The sequence below is a fragment of the Hippocampus zosterae genome, chromosome 3 (assembly GCF_025434085.1).
Source record: "Hippocampus zosterae strain Florida chromosome 3, ASM2543408v3, whole genome shotgun sequence".
In the NCBI taxonomy this organism is placed as follows: domain Eukaryota; kingdom Metazoa; phylum Chordata; class Actinopteri; order Syngnathiformes; family Syngnathidae; genus Hippocampus; species Hippocampus zosterae.
Window position 1 is genome coordinate 24625395 of NC_067453.1, and position 13102 is coordinate 24638496.

At 44.4% G+C, this 13102-nt stretch overlaps 1 protein-coding gene across 1 annotated transcript; it reads left to right on the top strand.

Moving 5' to 3' along the window:
- Positions 1-767: 767 nt before the first annotated feature.
- Positions 768-12948, top strand: asz1 (ankyrin repeat, SAM and basic leucine zipper domain containing 1). Its single transcript, XM_052060380.1, has 14 exons — positions 768-942; positions 1748-1850; positions 1940-2062; positions 3734-3845; positions 6013-6124; positions 6195-6329; positions 6668-6741; positions 6825-6837; positions 7202-7435; positions 8391-8447; positions 8943-9055; positions 10969-11074; positions 11882-11995; positions 12522-12948. Exons 1-14 carry the CDS (start codon positions 835-837, stop codon positions 12687-12689), a joined length of 1572 nt encoding a protein of 523 aa, XP_051916340.1. The 5' UTR covers positions 768-834; the 3' UTR covers positions 12690-12948.
- The last annotated feature ends 154 nt before the right edge of the window (positions 12949-13102 follow it).

Genomic DNA, 13102 nt, shown 5'->3' on the forward strand with positions numbered 1-13102 from the left:
TCTTTGGGAACTTCTTTTAAAAAAACTCAGTTTCATGTCACGCACAGTTTCAGGTGAGGGAGGATAAAAAGCATTCCACAGGGGAACACCGATAAAGTGGGGACGGTGCAATGAAGTCGTCTTATCAGTGCTTTAGGTGTGTTCAGGTTGTTTTCGTTAAATTATTTTGCAAAGCAGTGGGGAACTCACGCTGACATGCATCGCTGTTTATTTGTGACACGGAGTTGTGGCCGTTTAAAATCATATCGAACAATGGCTACAAACAGCAAGTTGGAAGAAATTTGGTTTGAGTAGCATGCTGCCGGCGGGGCTTGTCCTTTGCTTTAAAGTTCGTAGTGGAGGAAACAGTGACCACTACTGGACATTTTGTGCTCAAACAGGATTGTACTGTACTAGAGTGAGTGTATTGTACAGTTCTCATTGTGTGTGAATGCCTCTCAAAAAGGGACAAATAATGGAAATTGTACTTTTTAATGTTTGTATGGCTACTTTCTGTACATTTTACCCATTGGGTCAATATTTACTTTTGTGCGAATAGTCAGTACATTTTTAGTTTTACCTAGGTTTGTACTACTTATCAGTCTTAGGGCGGTCTGTATTTCTATTTGAAGAGTATGAGAACTTTTGATTCTCAGTAAGAAACACTCAATGAAGTAAATACCACTGTCAATAAATTTATATTAACGTTGTAAATATTAATATACATGGAAAACGTAAATACATTTAAAAAATGTGTAAAAAGGAGTCGAAGTAGTACCTGTACGCTGTTGGCGCCACCTACCCTATGAATTGCCACTCTAACTTGCGGCTTGGTCAGCATTGCAGAGAGTCAACATGGACGACTCGAAACATCTCTCCTTCCCAGCTGGATACGAGAGCGACACCAGCAGCGGCGAATGGTTCATAGATCGCCCCCCTGACAAAAAGTCTTTCAATATTCAGGTAAGTTCGACTTGCGAACAGGAGAAATGCAAGTCTGGCTGGCTTAGCAGCGTTAGCTGTCGCTACCGGAAGTAGCTAGTTTGCCGCCATTAGCAATACGAAGAACTTGTTGCTGCCTGGCTAGCGCAGCTCGACAGCTGGCGATGCTCGTTCGGTTTTGCAGAAAATTAATTGAGTGAAATGCTTTCACGTTATTCAAAACAAAATAAAGGACTTCGTGGAGTGTCTAACAACTGAATGAATGAAACTATTCGAATATCATAAACTATTTTATAGCTGTCGTCTAAGGGGGGCTGAGTATACAATAATTGTACTCAAGTAAAAGTACTGTTGCCTCAGTTTCGAAAATGACTCGAGTCTCCAAATAATAACAAGTATTGTGTAAATTTATTTTTTGTCTAACTTTTTTAAATTGTTTATTTTAATCAGCTTGAATTTCAGACAAAAATAGAAATCAGGAATGCACAAATTCACATGTAAGACATGGCTAACTAAAACAAATTATGGTTTGGATCATTTTACCTGCTAGAAAGCTGATTTGTAAAAAAAAAAAAAAAACGATTTTAAACATGCGCATTCTGTAACGTTTTATACTCAGTACACCACCCAACCTCTGCTGGTAGACAGTTTGAGACAGTTGAAATTAGTTAAGCGCTTATTGACATTTTGCCGTTCACTGTCCCCGGGATTGTGGAGTGACACCAGGACGTGATTAAAGACAGGTAGAATGGGACCTCAAAATGACCGGCTGACATTTAAATTTCCTGTGTGCTGTATATAACTGGTGAAACTGTTATTGTGACAGAAAGCCGATAACGCCGTGGCTGACAATGGCGGTAATGTCTATTTGCTAAAAACAGCCATCAGAGAAGGCAACGTTGCTGCCATTGAACAGCTGCTGGATGATGGTAAGAACCTTTTCATTCCCAAAACACCAATTAAATGTGTTTGTGTACAGTAAAATGTATGTATAGAAATGTATTGATGTAATGCACAGGGATGAATGTGGACATCAGTCTGACCTTTGACCACACCCCACTGATGTGTGCTGTCAGTCTGGCGGACCACGATGTTGCCAAAGTGCTTCTGGACCGAGGAGCCAATGCCAACTTCAAAAAAGGTACCCCATGTGAACAATTACTTCTGGATCATGTAGAATATTTTCACTTCCACTAAGAAACAAAGCAAGCAGTGTGTCTTTACAGTCCATAATAATAAATAATCAAATGTTGCTTTCATTTATTTTCTGACCTCTACTTGAGCACAAGATGCGATGCCTTCTTTTAGTTTACGACAAGAACAACAAAGCAGCGCAGTCAAGTCGCTCCATCAACATCGTTCATCTGACATTACTTAACAGCGATGACGCCAAAGAGGAAATGTTGCAGAAACACCACACCTCTGATCCTTGCGAGTTGTTTTTCGCTCAGGCACCACCTCATCATCCAATGCATGTGATGTGTCAAGGTCTGCCTGCTGGAAAAAAAAAAAAAAAGCACACCGGAACAACTCTTCTATGTCGGACAGGCCTACATCTTTACTCAGTGCTCCTTCACGTCAAACATCACAAGCAGATTCAACACGCCGATCACACGAGATCTAAATCAAAGTCCTTTGGTCGTAAAAAGTTGGTCCATTTAAGTCAGAGGTAATGAGAGCAAAATCAGGGAGCAGCTCAGTGGTAGATTTCAAAATAAAAGCAATAGTGTTGTGAAAGCGTGTTGATCCGCGGTGGGGTCAGACGGAAATGTTTCAAACTATGGAAGGCCCATTTTGCTGTATCATTTCCAAAACAAAGCAAAATGGATTGAGCTACACTTTTGTCCGCACAGCCCTTTTATTCCTTTATTTTCCAAACCAAACTTTAAAAAATAAACTGGCACACCTTTTTTGTGTGTTGCTAGGTAAGCAATAAAACTACGCTATGCTTCTGTTAGCCAAAATGCTAACCATGCTACTATCATGAGACCCAGTTACATTCTCGAGCTTGTACTGGAATTCCATCAAAAGTTCAATTGAGTCCAGGAGAATATCACAACGTTGGCGTTGGGGGGGAAGGTGAAGTAAACAATTAAATGGCCCAGTGGGCTTATTTATTTTTCCTTTCAAGGAAGTCCACGAATGAACGCATGAACTACATATCCCGGTCGCCATACTGCTGCCATTCCCGCTCAGCAAAATCTCTGGATCAGCATTTATTTATGCACACACAAGCTGGGCTCGTCTGGTGTGCGCCCACGCAAAGAATATATAAACAACAAAGACACAGTAATACACATGCGGATGGAGAAGCCCAAACACACACACACACACACACACACACACACACACACACACACACACACACACACACACACACACCCTACAACCACATTGCCAGGACAAAATTGGAATTGACCTCAGTGCTGGGGCTCTTGGCTCGCTCTTATCAACGTATGAACAACTCCAGGTGTCGTTTAGTGTAAAAAGATGCTCATCTAGTGAAATCCAATCTGAAATAAGATCGGAAGTCTGTGATTTTGTTTTGAAGCGGCCATTTTATGGTCATTTTGGGCTCCTTTAAGGGGTTCTTCAAAAATGAGAACTCTCCCGACTACCCAAGTGAGTTTATCTGATTGCTATTTGATAGCAATTGGAATTGACCTCAGAGCTGGGGCTCACTACTGAAGCATGTATATTAGACGGATAGGCTAAAATGTGTCGACCTGCAAGGTGTCAGGTGTCAATGTTCATCGAGGTAGGTCGTCGTCGTTAATTTGGATGTGAGCAAATGTGATTTTTCTTTTTGTAGATGGCTGGACGGTGCTGATGGCCAGCTGCACGGCATCGGCAAAGGAGGACAAAATCGCTCGCTGTGTGGAGCTTCTGCTATCCAGGAACGCCGATCCCAACCTGGCGGACAGGTGAGTCGGACGTCTACGAGGAAGTCGAATTCCTCCTACTGGTTGTCTGCAGAGTGTTAACGTCTGTGTTTGTGTGGTGGTTTTATTATTCATGCGAGCTCAAGTCCAACAGCTGTGTAGTTGTCCGTCGGAAGCAGATGGGGATCATCAGACGCCGTGTGCAGTCATCTAACGCCAATATGAAAAAAACAACAACTTGTTTTTCTGTTAAACGAGTTTGATATTTAAGATTACGCCGTGTGTAAATCAAACAGTGTCCGTGGAAATCGTGTCAAAGTGACCACGCATCTCCTGTTTAGCTTACAAGCTAACAACACTGTTGCTCTACCAGTGCCAGCGAAGTGATCAGTTCCGTCTGAAAGCAAATATTTGAGTGCCGACAAACCCCCCCCCCCCCACGGTACAAAGAAGAGCGTACGTTGATGTGGTCGGATGCCATCAAACGGCCTCCCGCCCTCCGCGCTTACGTCGGAGCGTCAAACCAAAAATGAGCACCAGCTGCCTTTGCCTCCCCTTCAGTGTAAACAAACGCACTCTCAACAAACACGATGTGGATTCCCAATTGTTCACATGCGCTCATACTTACTCAACCGTCTAGCGGACGTGGCTTTGAGCTGCCACGCACATGTGAACATGCGCGGCGGCCCCAATGGAGCCCCCCCTCCAGGGTCCGAGACTGCTATTTTCCTCTGATTGAGGATATTGCTGGTTTGAAAACACACACGCCTTTTCCTGGCAATGCCGAATACACAACCGAACCCAGCGGTCTCATTTCACAATGATATTAAAAAAAAAATTGTTATAATTTTAAAATTTTATTATTATTTATTTTTGGTGACGTCTACGCTGCGAATCGCGATTTAGACCTTAAATCTCATCTGACTTTTTTTTTTATGGTTGGACAGCTGCGCAGATAAGAGTGATGTACGGTCCCGGTGATTGGAACGCTCACACAGAAGCGGCATGAGAAAGACCTTGCCAGGGTTGTCACGCCGACAGTAGAAATGAACGATGCCGCTCGTCCCGTTCCCACTACTCAAAGAGGAAGTGTACCGTGGTGAAGTGGCGTGGAATGCGCGTGGATTGACATAAAACATTTACTTTTGTCCACTTGGCGGTGATTAATACGACTGTTTGTCGTCACGCTGTTTGACCAGCGCCGATTCTTTCCCAGACTGCTCACTATATCACCGCCGCAAGTCAACAGTAAGCTCGCCTCGGACGTGCGACAGGTTAAAAAAAAAAAAAGTGATTGATGTACAGTGTTTCTCTCCGCCCGCACCAAGGCCAATCACAGTTATTGAATAGGGAATTGTCTTGACTTGATCCTCATTGTCGCCCAGGGGCCTCTCGATGTGCCAAAATTAAAAGGTTTGTGATGACTGACATTGTCAGTCTGACTTGGCAGGATAACAAAAGTAAAGATTGTGAAACAATGAGTTTTCATCATTGTGAACGGATCCAGATGACCCATTTTGATGATGTGCCAGAAAAGTAGCAACGTGACAACGGTTCCCAGAAATGACAGTCAGTCAAATTGTCTGACAGTCGCAAGTACAACGAAACAAGAATTTAGAAACTCTGATGATTGGGTTCTGGAGAAATTAGGTATTACGTGTCAGGGGGGAGGAACATTGTGTGATGCCGCCAATAGAAAATCGGTCCAAAAATGCAGTCAAATAAGAGTAAAACAATATCATGTCATTATTTCTTCACCTGTGTCCGAACCCTTTTGTTTCCTCCGCAACCTGAGAGGCCGAAATACTGAGGGGTTCTCCATGTTGATGCATCAAAGTTACACAGATTTTTCCCGGGCGTCAATTATGCTACAAACTCCATTTAAATAGAATATTGTATAAATATTATTCATGAGAAAGCAGCTTCTGGTCATGTGCTTTGGTCATCGGCTGTTTTTTTTTTCTAGAATTTGTTCTGGAAGATTTTAGTGGGCTTTGAAGTTTTCATTTCATGTTTCGAACAAAACTCTACAGATGGCGGCCACTTGCCACCTTGCGATCAAAACGCGCCTTATTTTTGATGGGTGTGTTGGTGGGGGATAGGCAGCGCGCCGACTTTGTTTGGGATTGTGAAGGTGTTGCAAGTTTAAAAAAAAAGTCATATGGGAGCATCAAACCTCAGTCTCTAATTTTTTACTTTTTTTTTTAAGGTCTCAAGTGACATGCCTGATGTTGGCCGCCAGAGACAATTACTGCACAGTCGTGAACCTGCTGGCGTCCTACGGAGCCGACCTCGATATGCAGGACGCCAACGGATACACCGTATGTGACGTTGTTGCGGCGACACCTCTTCGTGCGCGCGCGCATAAATAACCGAGGGGCATTATTTCAGGCCCTGTCGCTGGCCGTTCACCACGGCCGAGAGAAGGCCGTGAAGAAGCTCCTCCAGCTGGGAGCCGACAGCAGCATCGCCACCAAGGCGGGAAAGAGCCCCGCCCAGCTGGCTCTGCTTCTCCAGCACGCACAGGTACCTTCAACTTTGACTGTACATAAAGCGGATATGACTAATACCACCACTAGCTAGCTTCCCTCACTACCTTCTGTTCTGCATTCAATAAATGGCCGAAAAGAGCATCCGCTCTCCTTTCACACGCGCAAGGACTATAAAAACACATCGAAAATGGGAAAAAATTCAAAATTCCATATATGCAACAGAAAATTCAACATATATGCACTTTCAAAAATGTCAGCGCTGTTCTACATCTATGTATGCATCTATCCAGTCAATACTTTGCATATCGCTGTAAAGCATTTAAAAACCCAGCTGTCTGTACGTGCACATTGTGGGTTCTTTTTACTGTGCAGATTTCCAGAATCCTGTCCTCCACATTGAACAGTGATCCTGTGCTCCCTTCTAACTCCACGGATCTTCAAGGAAGGTAAAAGATGTGGAACACAACTGTGACATGAAAATATACAGATAGCTGGAAAAGGTGAAGAAATGTCTTGAACGTTACCCCAGAGGTGGCGGCCCGGTAGTCCAGTGGTTAGCACGTCGGCTTCACAGTGCAGAGGTACCGGGTTCGATTCCAGCTCCGGCCTCCCTGTGTGGAGTTTGCATGTTCTACCCGGGCCTGCGTGGGTTTTCTCCGGGTGCTCCGGTTTCCTCCCACATTCCAAAAATATGCGTGGCAGGCTGATTGAACACTCTAAATTGTCCCTAGGTGTGAGTGTGAGCGCGGATGGTTGTTCGTCTCTGTGTGCCCTGCGATTGGCTGGCAACCGATTCAGGGTGTCCCCCGCCTACTGCCCGAAGACAGCTGGGATAGGCTCCAGCACCCACCGCGACCCTCGTGAGGATCAAGCGGCTCGGAAGATGGATGGATGGTTACCCCTGAGGTAACTTGTAAAACTTTGCGTCTGCTGCCCTCTGCTGAATTGTTTGAACAACTGCAGGGATCAATGTTTTGGCCTGTTCAAAATGAAATGAATCCGTGCATTTCACAATGTCTCTTCCCCCCCCCCCCCCACCCCCCCCCCCCCCCCCCCCCCAGCACAAGTGTACCCAAGTTGGATGCCCTGGAGCTCCTGCTTTGCGGCTTGGATCTGGACTACATCATTGACGTCATGCATGTACGTCAAGGCAATGTTATTTGTCCATTTCCTTCCTAGCATTGGGGTAAAAAAAAAAAAATCATCCCTTTGATGCACATTGGGTTTATAATCAAGCATTTACATCCTCCCAAAAATGGTGTTTGAGCTATTGTTTCCATTCTTTTCTTCTTTTTTTATTTTTTAGATCATAATAATTCTAACACGCATATGTTTAAAATCATTCCAACACGGGCTTTATGTTCAAAATCAGTCAACCATGGAAACTTTATTTTTAAAGCCGTTACTCTGTGAACTACTTCAAAATCATTACAAAAGGTACTTGGACATGCTTTGAAATTATTACACACGTGCAGTAATTAAAAAAAAAAAATCATTCCGACATACGCTGTGTAACATCAGCTCCGCATTTGCACCGTGCTTGATTTAAGATCTACTTGTACATTGTTGAACCCTTTAAGGGACAGCGGTGACGACAACGGGCAGCTTATCATGTCATCAGGTTACAGGGCGCGTGAAAGGGGTGAAATCTTTATGACACACATCATGTTTAAAATCATTTTTACGTGTTTAGCGCGTTTGTTATCATTCCAACATGTATGATGGTGGCAAAAAAAAAGTTTGTGAGCCCCCTCCCCATCCCAAAAATAAATGTTCACCTAGATTACCTGAACCAAATGCCTGTGCGAAAATATTCACGCCTGCGTGGCCTTCCCACATCTCCCTGATGTCACCCTATTGATTAATGATCGCACGCCGTCTTTTTTTTTTTTAGCTCCACAGGTGAGATGTTACAGTAGCAGACATGAGGAGCTATGCCATTTTCATGTAATGAGCTGTGCAGTTTACATATTTCTCCTAGCAAGGTTGATGAAACGAACACGGAGGTTCAGGGCTCAGTTTGACAGATGCTGGCGTCGGCCATGCGGGCGCATCTGCTCGAGCCGCTCAAGTCGTGCCCGTGTGCTTTTTGCAGGAGAAGGACATCACCTGGGGCAAGCTGCTGACTATGGAGGAGGAGGACCTGGCGAAGGTACGGGGTGACCGCAACCACTGTCGGTGCGCATGAGGATGAGGGCGGGTGATGTCGCACATGCGCACGTACGACATGTGATCCGCGCCAGGGAGCCTCACCTGATGTTTGAGCGCCTTTTGGGGAATTTAAAACGCTGCGTCGATGGAAAGTAGAACAAGCGTCTGCAACACCGAAAGGGACAAAGCCGCACGTCAAACAAGCATGACCCGTGATTTTTATTTTGACTTCCGGTACCTTATACCGAAAGTGTGTTGTCGTCGCGACCTGCTTTAATAAAACTTAAGAACTATTTTTTTTAAAGTGTTTTAAAAGGAATTATTAGAGCCTGTGAAGGCTGGGAGACGAGAGGGTCAAACTATGAGAAACTGAGACCGCTCACTAAAAGTGAGCTTTGATAGGTTTGTGAAAGTCTCGTGCATGTATGCCTGAAGCGATGCAAATAAGATAAAAGAAGGTTAATTTTATGATACGATACTGTATTTATGCTGAAAGGTTGGAATCACCGAAGCTGCGGACCGGCAGAAGGTTCTGAGCACTGTGCAGCAGATGCACTTGGACAGATTGGACTTGGACACAATCGAGCAACTCGGAGTGACTGACAGCGGGTTTGTATCATGCCTTCATCAGCAAACACCTCACGCCAGATTGATTCACTACTTGCAAATTCATTCATTTGCTCGTGTTAAAAAAAACAACAACCAACAACTCAATTTTTCACTGAAAAACTTTTGTGGCGCTTGGTGAAGTGAAGGGGGCAGAATTCATTTTCAAAGGCCATCGTCCCGTCTGTCTCTATCTAAAATACTACTTTGCCACCATCTTAAGTTACCGATAGGCAATTAGATTTTTTTTTTGAGGGGTGTTAATTAGCCCCCAAATGTCATTTTTGGCTGCAGTGCTCCATCCCTATCCCGGGCGGACACTGTATATATTTCTAGCATCGAGCCAGTCTTCTGCCCTTGAGACTGCGACGTTCCTCCCCCACTGGAAGTTGTCCATCACACCTGTGAGCATCTCTCATTCTCATCTGCGCTCATCTCAACCTTCAGTAATGGTTTAAAGTGGAGCTGTAATGATTTGTAAGGCGAGAGGCGACAAGGGCTTGCGGCAGAGTCGTCTCGGCGCACCCCATCGCTCCGCGAAGGCTCAGCGGACAGACGTCAGGAGGCAGAAGGATGGCGCAAGGCTTGACCAGGACAAGGCCACCCCGCCACTTAACAACCGAGCAAACGCACTCGGATTCAGTGAGCCGAAAGCACGTTGACGGCTTTGGGAACACAGATAACGGCAAACGACGACGGCGCGTCTAATATGAAATGGGAATTTAGTCACCGGGGAACTTTTCATCAATTGAAGGAGGCTTGACAGGATCACCTTTGTTGCATGCCATCCAATTGCATTTTAAGAGCAGTCAATGCGGACGGAATACTCAGAAAAGCAAAGAAAGACAACAAGCAAACAAATGAAGACTGACTCAACACAATTCACAAGGTGTTCATGGATCTGAAGTCTGAAATTGGAATTTCAAAGATGAAGTATCTATTTAAAGGTCTGAAAATGCACAATGCTGCTACTTATGTAACAAACTAAAAAAAAATTCTTACAAATTGTAAAATTTGATTCAGTCATTATCCTTAAAGGTGTTAAAAAACTAAAAAGAGAATGTGTGAAAAGAAAAATATAACGTTTAAAATTAGGGGGGAAAACTAAAGTTGATTAAACGTGGAATCGTTTTTAAAAATACATCAATTGTGGGTAAAATTTAGGAAAATACTTTAAAAAAGTTTTGAAAATATTTTAGAATATCTAAAAGACTTTTATGTTGTTTTTTATTTTTATTTTTAACAATTTTAGTTAGGATCGTCATCAGGCTTCTGGGGAGCTTGCTGATGACCTGATCACTTGAATCCTTTGTGTTGGAGGAAACATGCAGGATAGTGGCCATCGAGGACCGGACTTGGGCAGCCCTCATACAGACTAAAAAAATATATTTTCAAATGACATTTTAAGGAAGAGAAATCAGACTTGTAAAACATCTAAAATGGGGACCATCCGATTTCAATGCGATAAAAAAAAAAATTTAAGACGAAGAAAGATTGACAGTCAGGCTCACACGTTTTTTTCCCCCAGCGTAAAACAACAAAGCCGAAACATAACATCAGATATTTTTGTGCGGGCGCGCTGTCATCGCCGCGCTAGACAAACTAGGAGCAGCGAGAAGGGAGGCTCCGCCGCCTGACACTGTTTACACTGCTCACTCTGACAGAGTGCGCCTCCTCCGAGGCAGATGTGGCGCTGAAATAACAACGATCAATAATCCGCGCTGTCGAGTTATGCCGCTGGATGAATACGAATCACTTATCGTCTGAGGAGCGTGTTCGCTGGGTGGGAGAACGGCCCGCAACCTGTTTGCTGACGTGCTCGACATTTTTCGATCCCAAAACTCATTTTCATCCATCAAAGGAAAATTTAACGATAATGCATAATTTATTATTTTTATTTTTTTAATGTTCTTTAGGAGTGAGGAGCTGCTTACCTTCCTGCTCAAGGTGAAGCAGCAATGCTGCGGGTTGACGGAAACTATTCAAGAGATCGTCCGCCGTCTCCCCCTGCAGGCCTCCAAGGTACACTGCATGCTGGGCCACTTCATTCGGCGCGCATGCGTCATTGAATCGGTTTCACAAAAACATGGCGATCCAGGTCACAAAACAGTAATTCCCCCTTCGTTGCAGGGATTACGTTAGAGCCGCCCCTGTAATAAAAAAAAATGAATCCGTGAGTGAGATACGCTCAATTTAAATGCAGCCTAGGGAAGCATTTATGGCACAGTCATATTTTTTTAGGGTCCTTAAACGCACTTGTAAAACTATACACATTTAAACACATATTGGGAGAGAGCAAGAGCAACAGACCAGGCCAAATATTTCAAAAACAGTTCAAAATAAATAAATAATAGTAGGCGTAACAACTCTGGTCACACTTACACACACAAAAAAGGTATCAGATAGCAAAACATGAACCGTGATATTTCAAATTACTGTACCGAGAAAGACCGACCTGGCATTTGTCCATTAGTGAAATGGGAAGACAAGTACTGTTACAAAAAAAAATGCCTTGACAATAATTTGTCCCCCACTCGTCTTCTGAACATCACATGATAAACAGGTGAGCCACGATTGGTCTTAATTCAAGTGGCACATAGAACAAACCTATTGTCAAGAACTTTTTTAGACTTGACTTCCCCTTAAAATGTAAATATTGAGTTTCCCCACATGGCGCAGAGTTCCAATTAGTTCATATCAGAAAGATTATTTACCCCGCTTTCAAACGTGTTTGTACAAATAAAGCCTTGAAGAAAATGCCACTCGTAACTCTGCTTAGTTTTAGGGCAATTGTGCTGCTTTTGTGTGCTAACGTGCGTCCGGGTCTAGCTGGTCTTCACACTGGACCACAAGAGGGAGGCCCAGGCCGTGTGCAGCCAATTGATGGTGCAGACCCAAGACCTGCAGACGGAAGTCAACTGCCTGCACAATCTGCTCTGCCAGGTCCGCAAAACTCTCCATACTGTATTTCAATGTTGACAAGCTCCGGAGTGTGCGTGTGCGTGTGTGTGTGTGTGTGTTCGGAGCAGAGAGTCGAGCCTGACAGGAGCGAATGCTCACAGCCAATAAGTCAGCACCACTGTGACACAGCCCTGTCAGCACACAGACACTAGGGGGTGGGGGGTGAGAGGGGTGATGCAGGTTGTGGGGTGATGGAGTTTTGAGGGCTGATGGGTCCAGGTTGAGGGGTGAAAAGAGTTGAAGGAGCAGCACATAGACAAATCGCGGGGAGGGGGACTGTGGTTGCTCAGCCTTGTCAAGCAAGAATCTGATGACCGGTGGATCCTTACCTGCTAAGTGGGGGTGGGGGGGGGGCATAGCAGCATAGAGATGGGGGTCTTAGCCCAAGGTTCCGGGGCATACACTTCAATATAAGCAGTCGTTTGGGGTCAGTCCAGCTATCGATTTGACAGATCTTCTCCTGTCGAGCCCCAAGTGGACTAAAATCCAACGTGTTTCTCACACACAGATGAACGAGGACCCAAACTGTTGTCGCCTTCCTGCGCCCGCCGCCAGCGGCGATAGGACACCATCGCCCCGAGCGAGCGTCGCCGCGAGGATCCTGGGGGCTGCCCTCCTTCTCTTGTTCAGCTATCGCTATCTGCCCAAGTTAAGGAGCGGCTTCATGTCATTTTAAGCCGTCAGGCTCTTTCTTTTGTACGTTGGTACCAAGATGCCTTGTGAAGTTGAACACTTTTTGTAAGTTAAGAAGTTTTAGTTTTTTGGAACATGTTGTGGCCTAGGGGAAGAATTGTTTTGCAAACAAATGTTCAGATTTGCAAGTTTTAGTTTTTAGGAGCATGGAAAAAAGATAGTGAGAAAGAAATGTCAAGTGAACAGAATATTTGTCTCCTGAAATCCATACAGCCAAAGAAACAACAATAAAAAAGGCAAAAAGGGTCAAATTTGCTGCTTATTTGACTTTTTTGCAGTTTTTTTAATTCGGGGGCAGGAGGGGGGCAGCAAACAGGTTGGACTCATTCGTGACTTTCGCTCCTGGCAAATGATGGGAAAAATCCAATTTCCTCGTTAGTCTCCCAGTGATCAAAG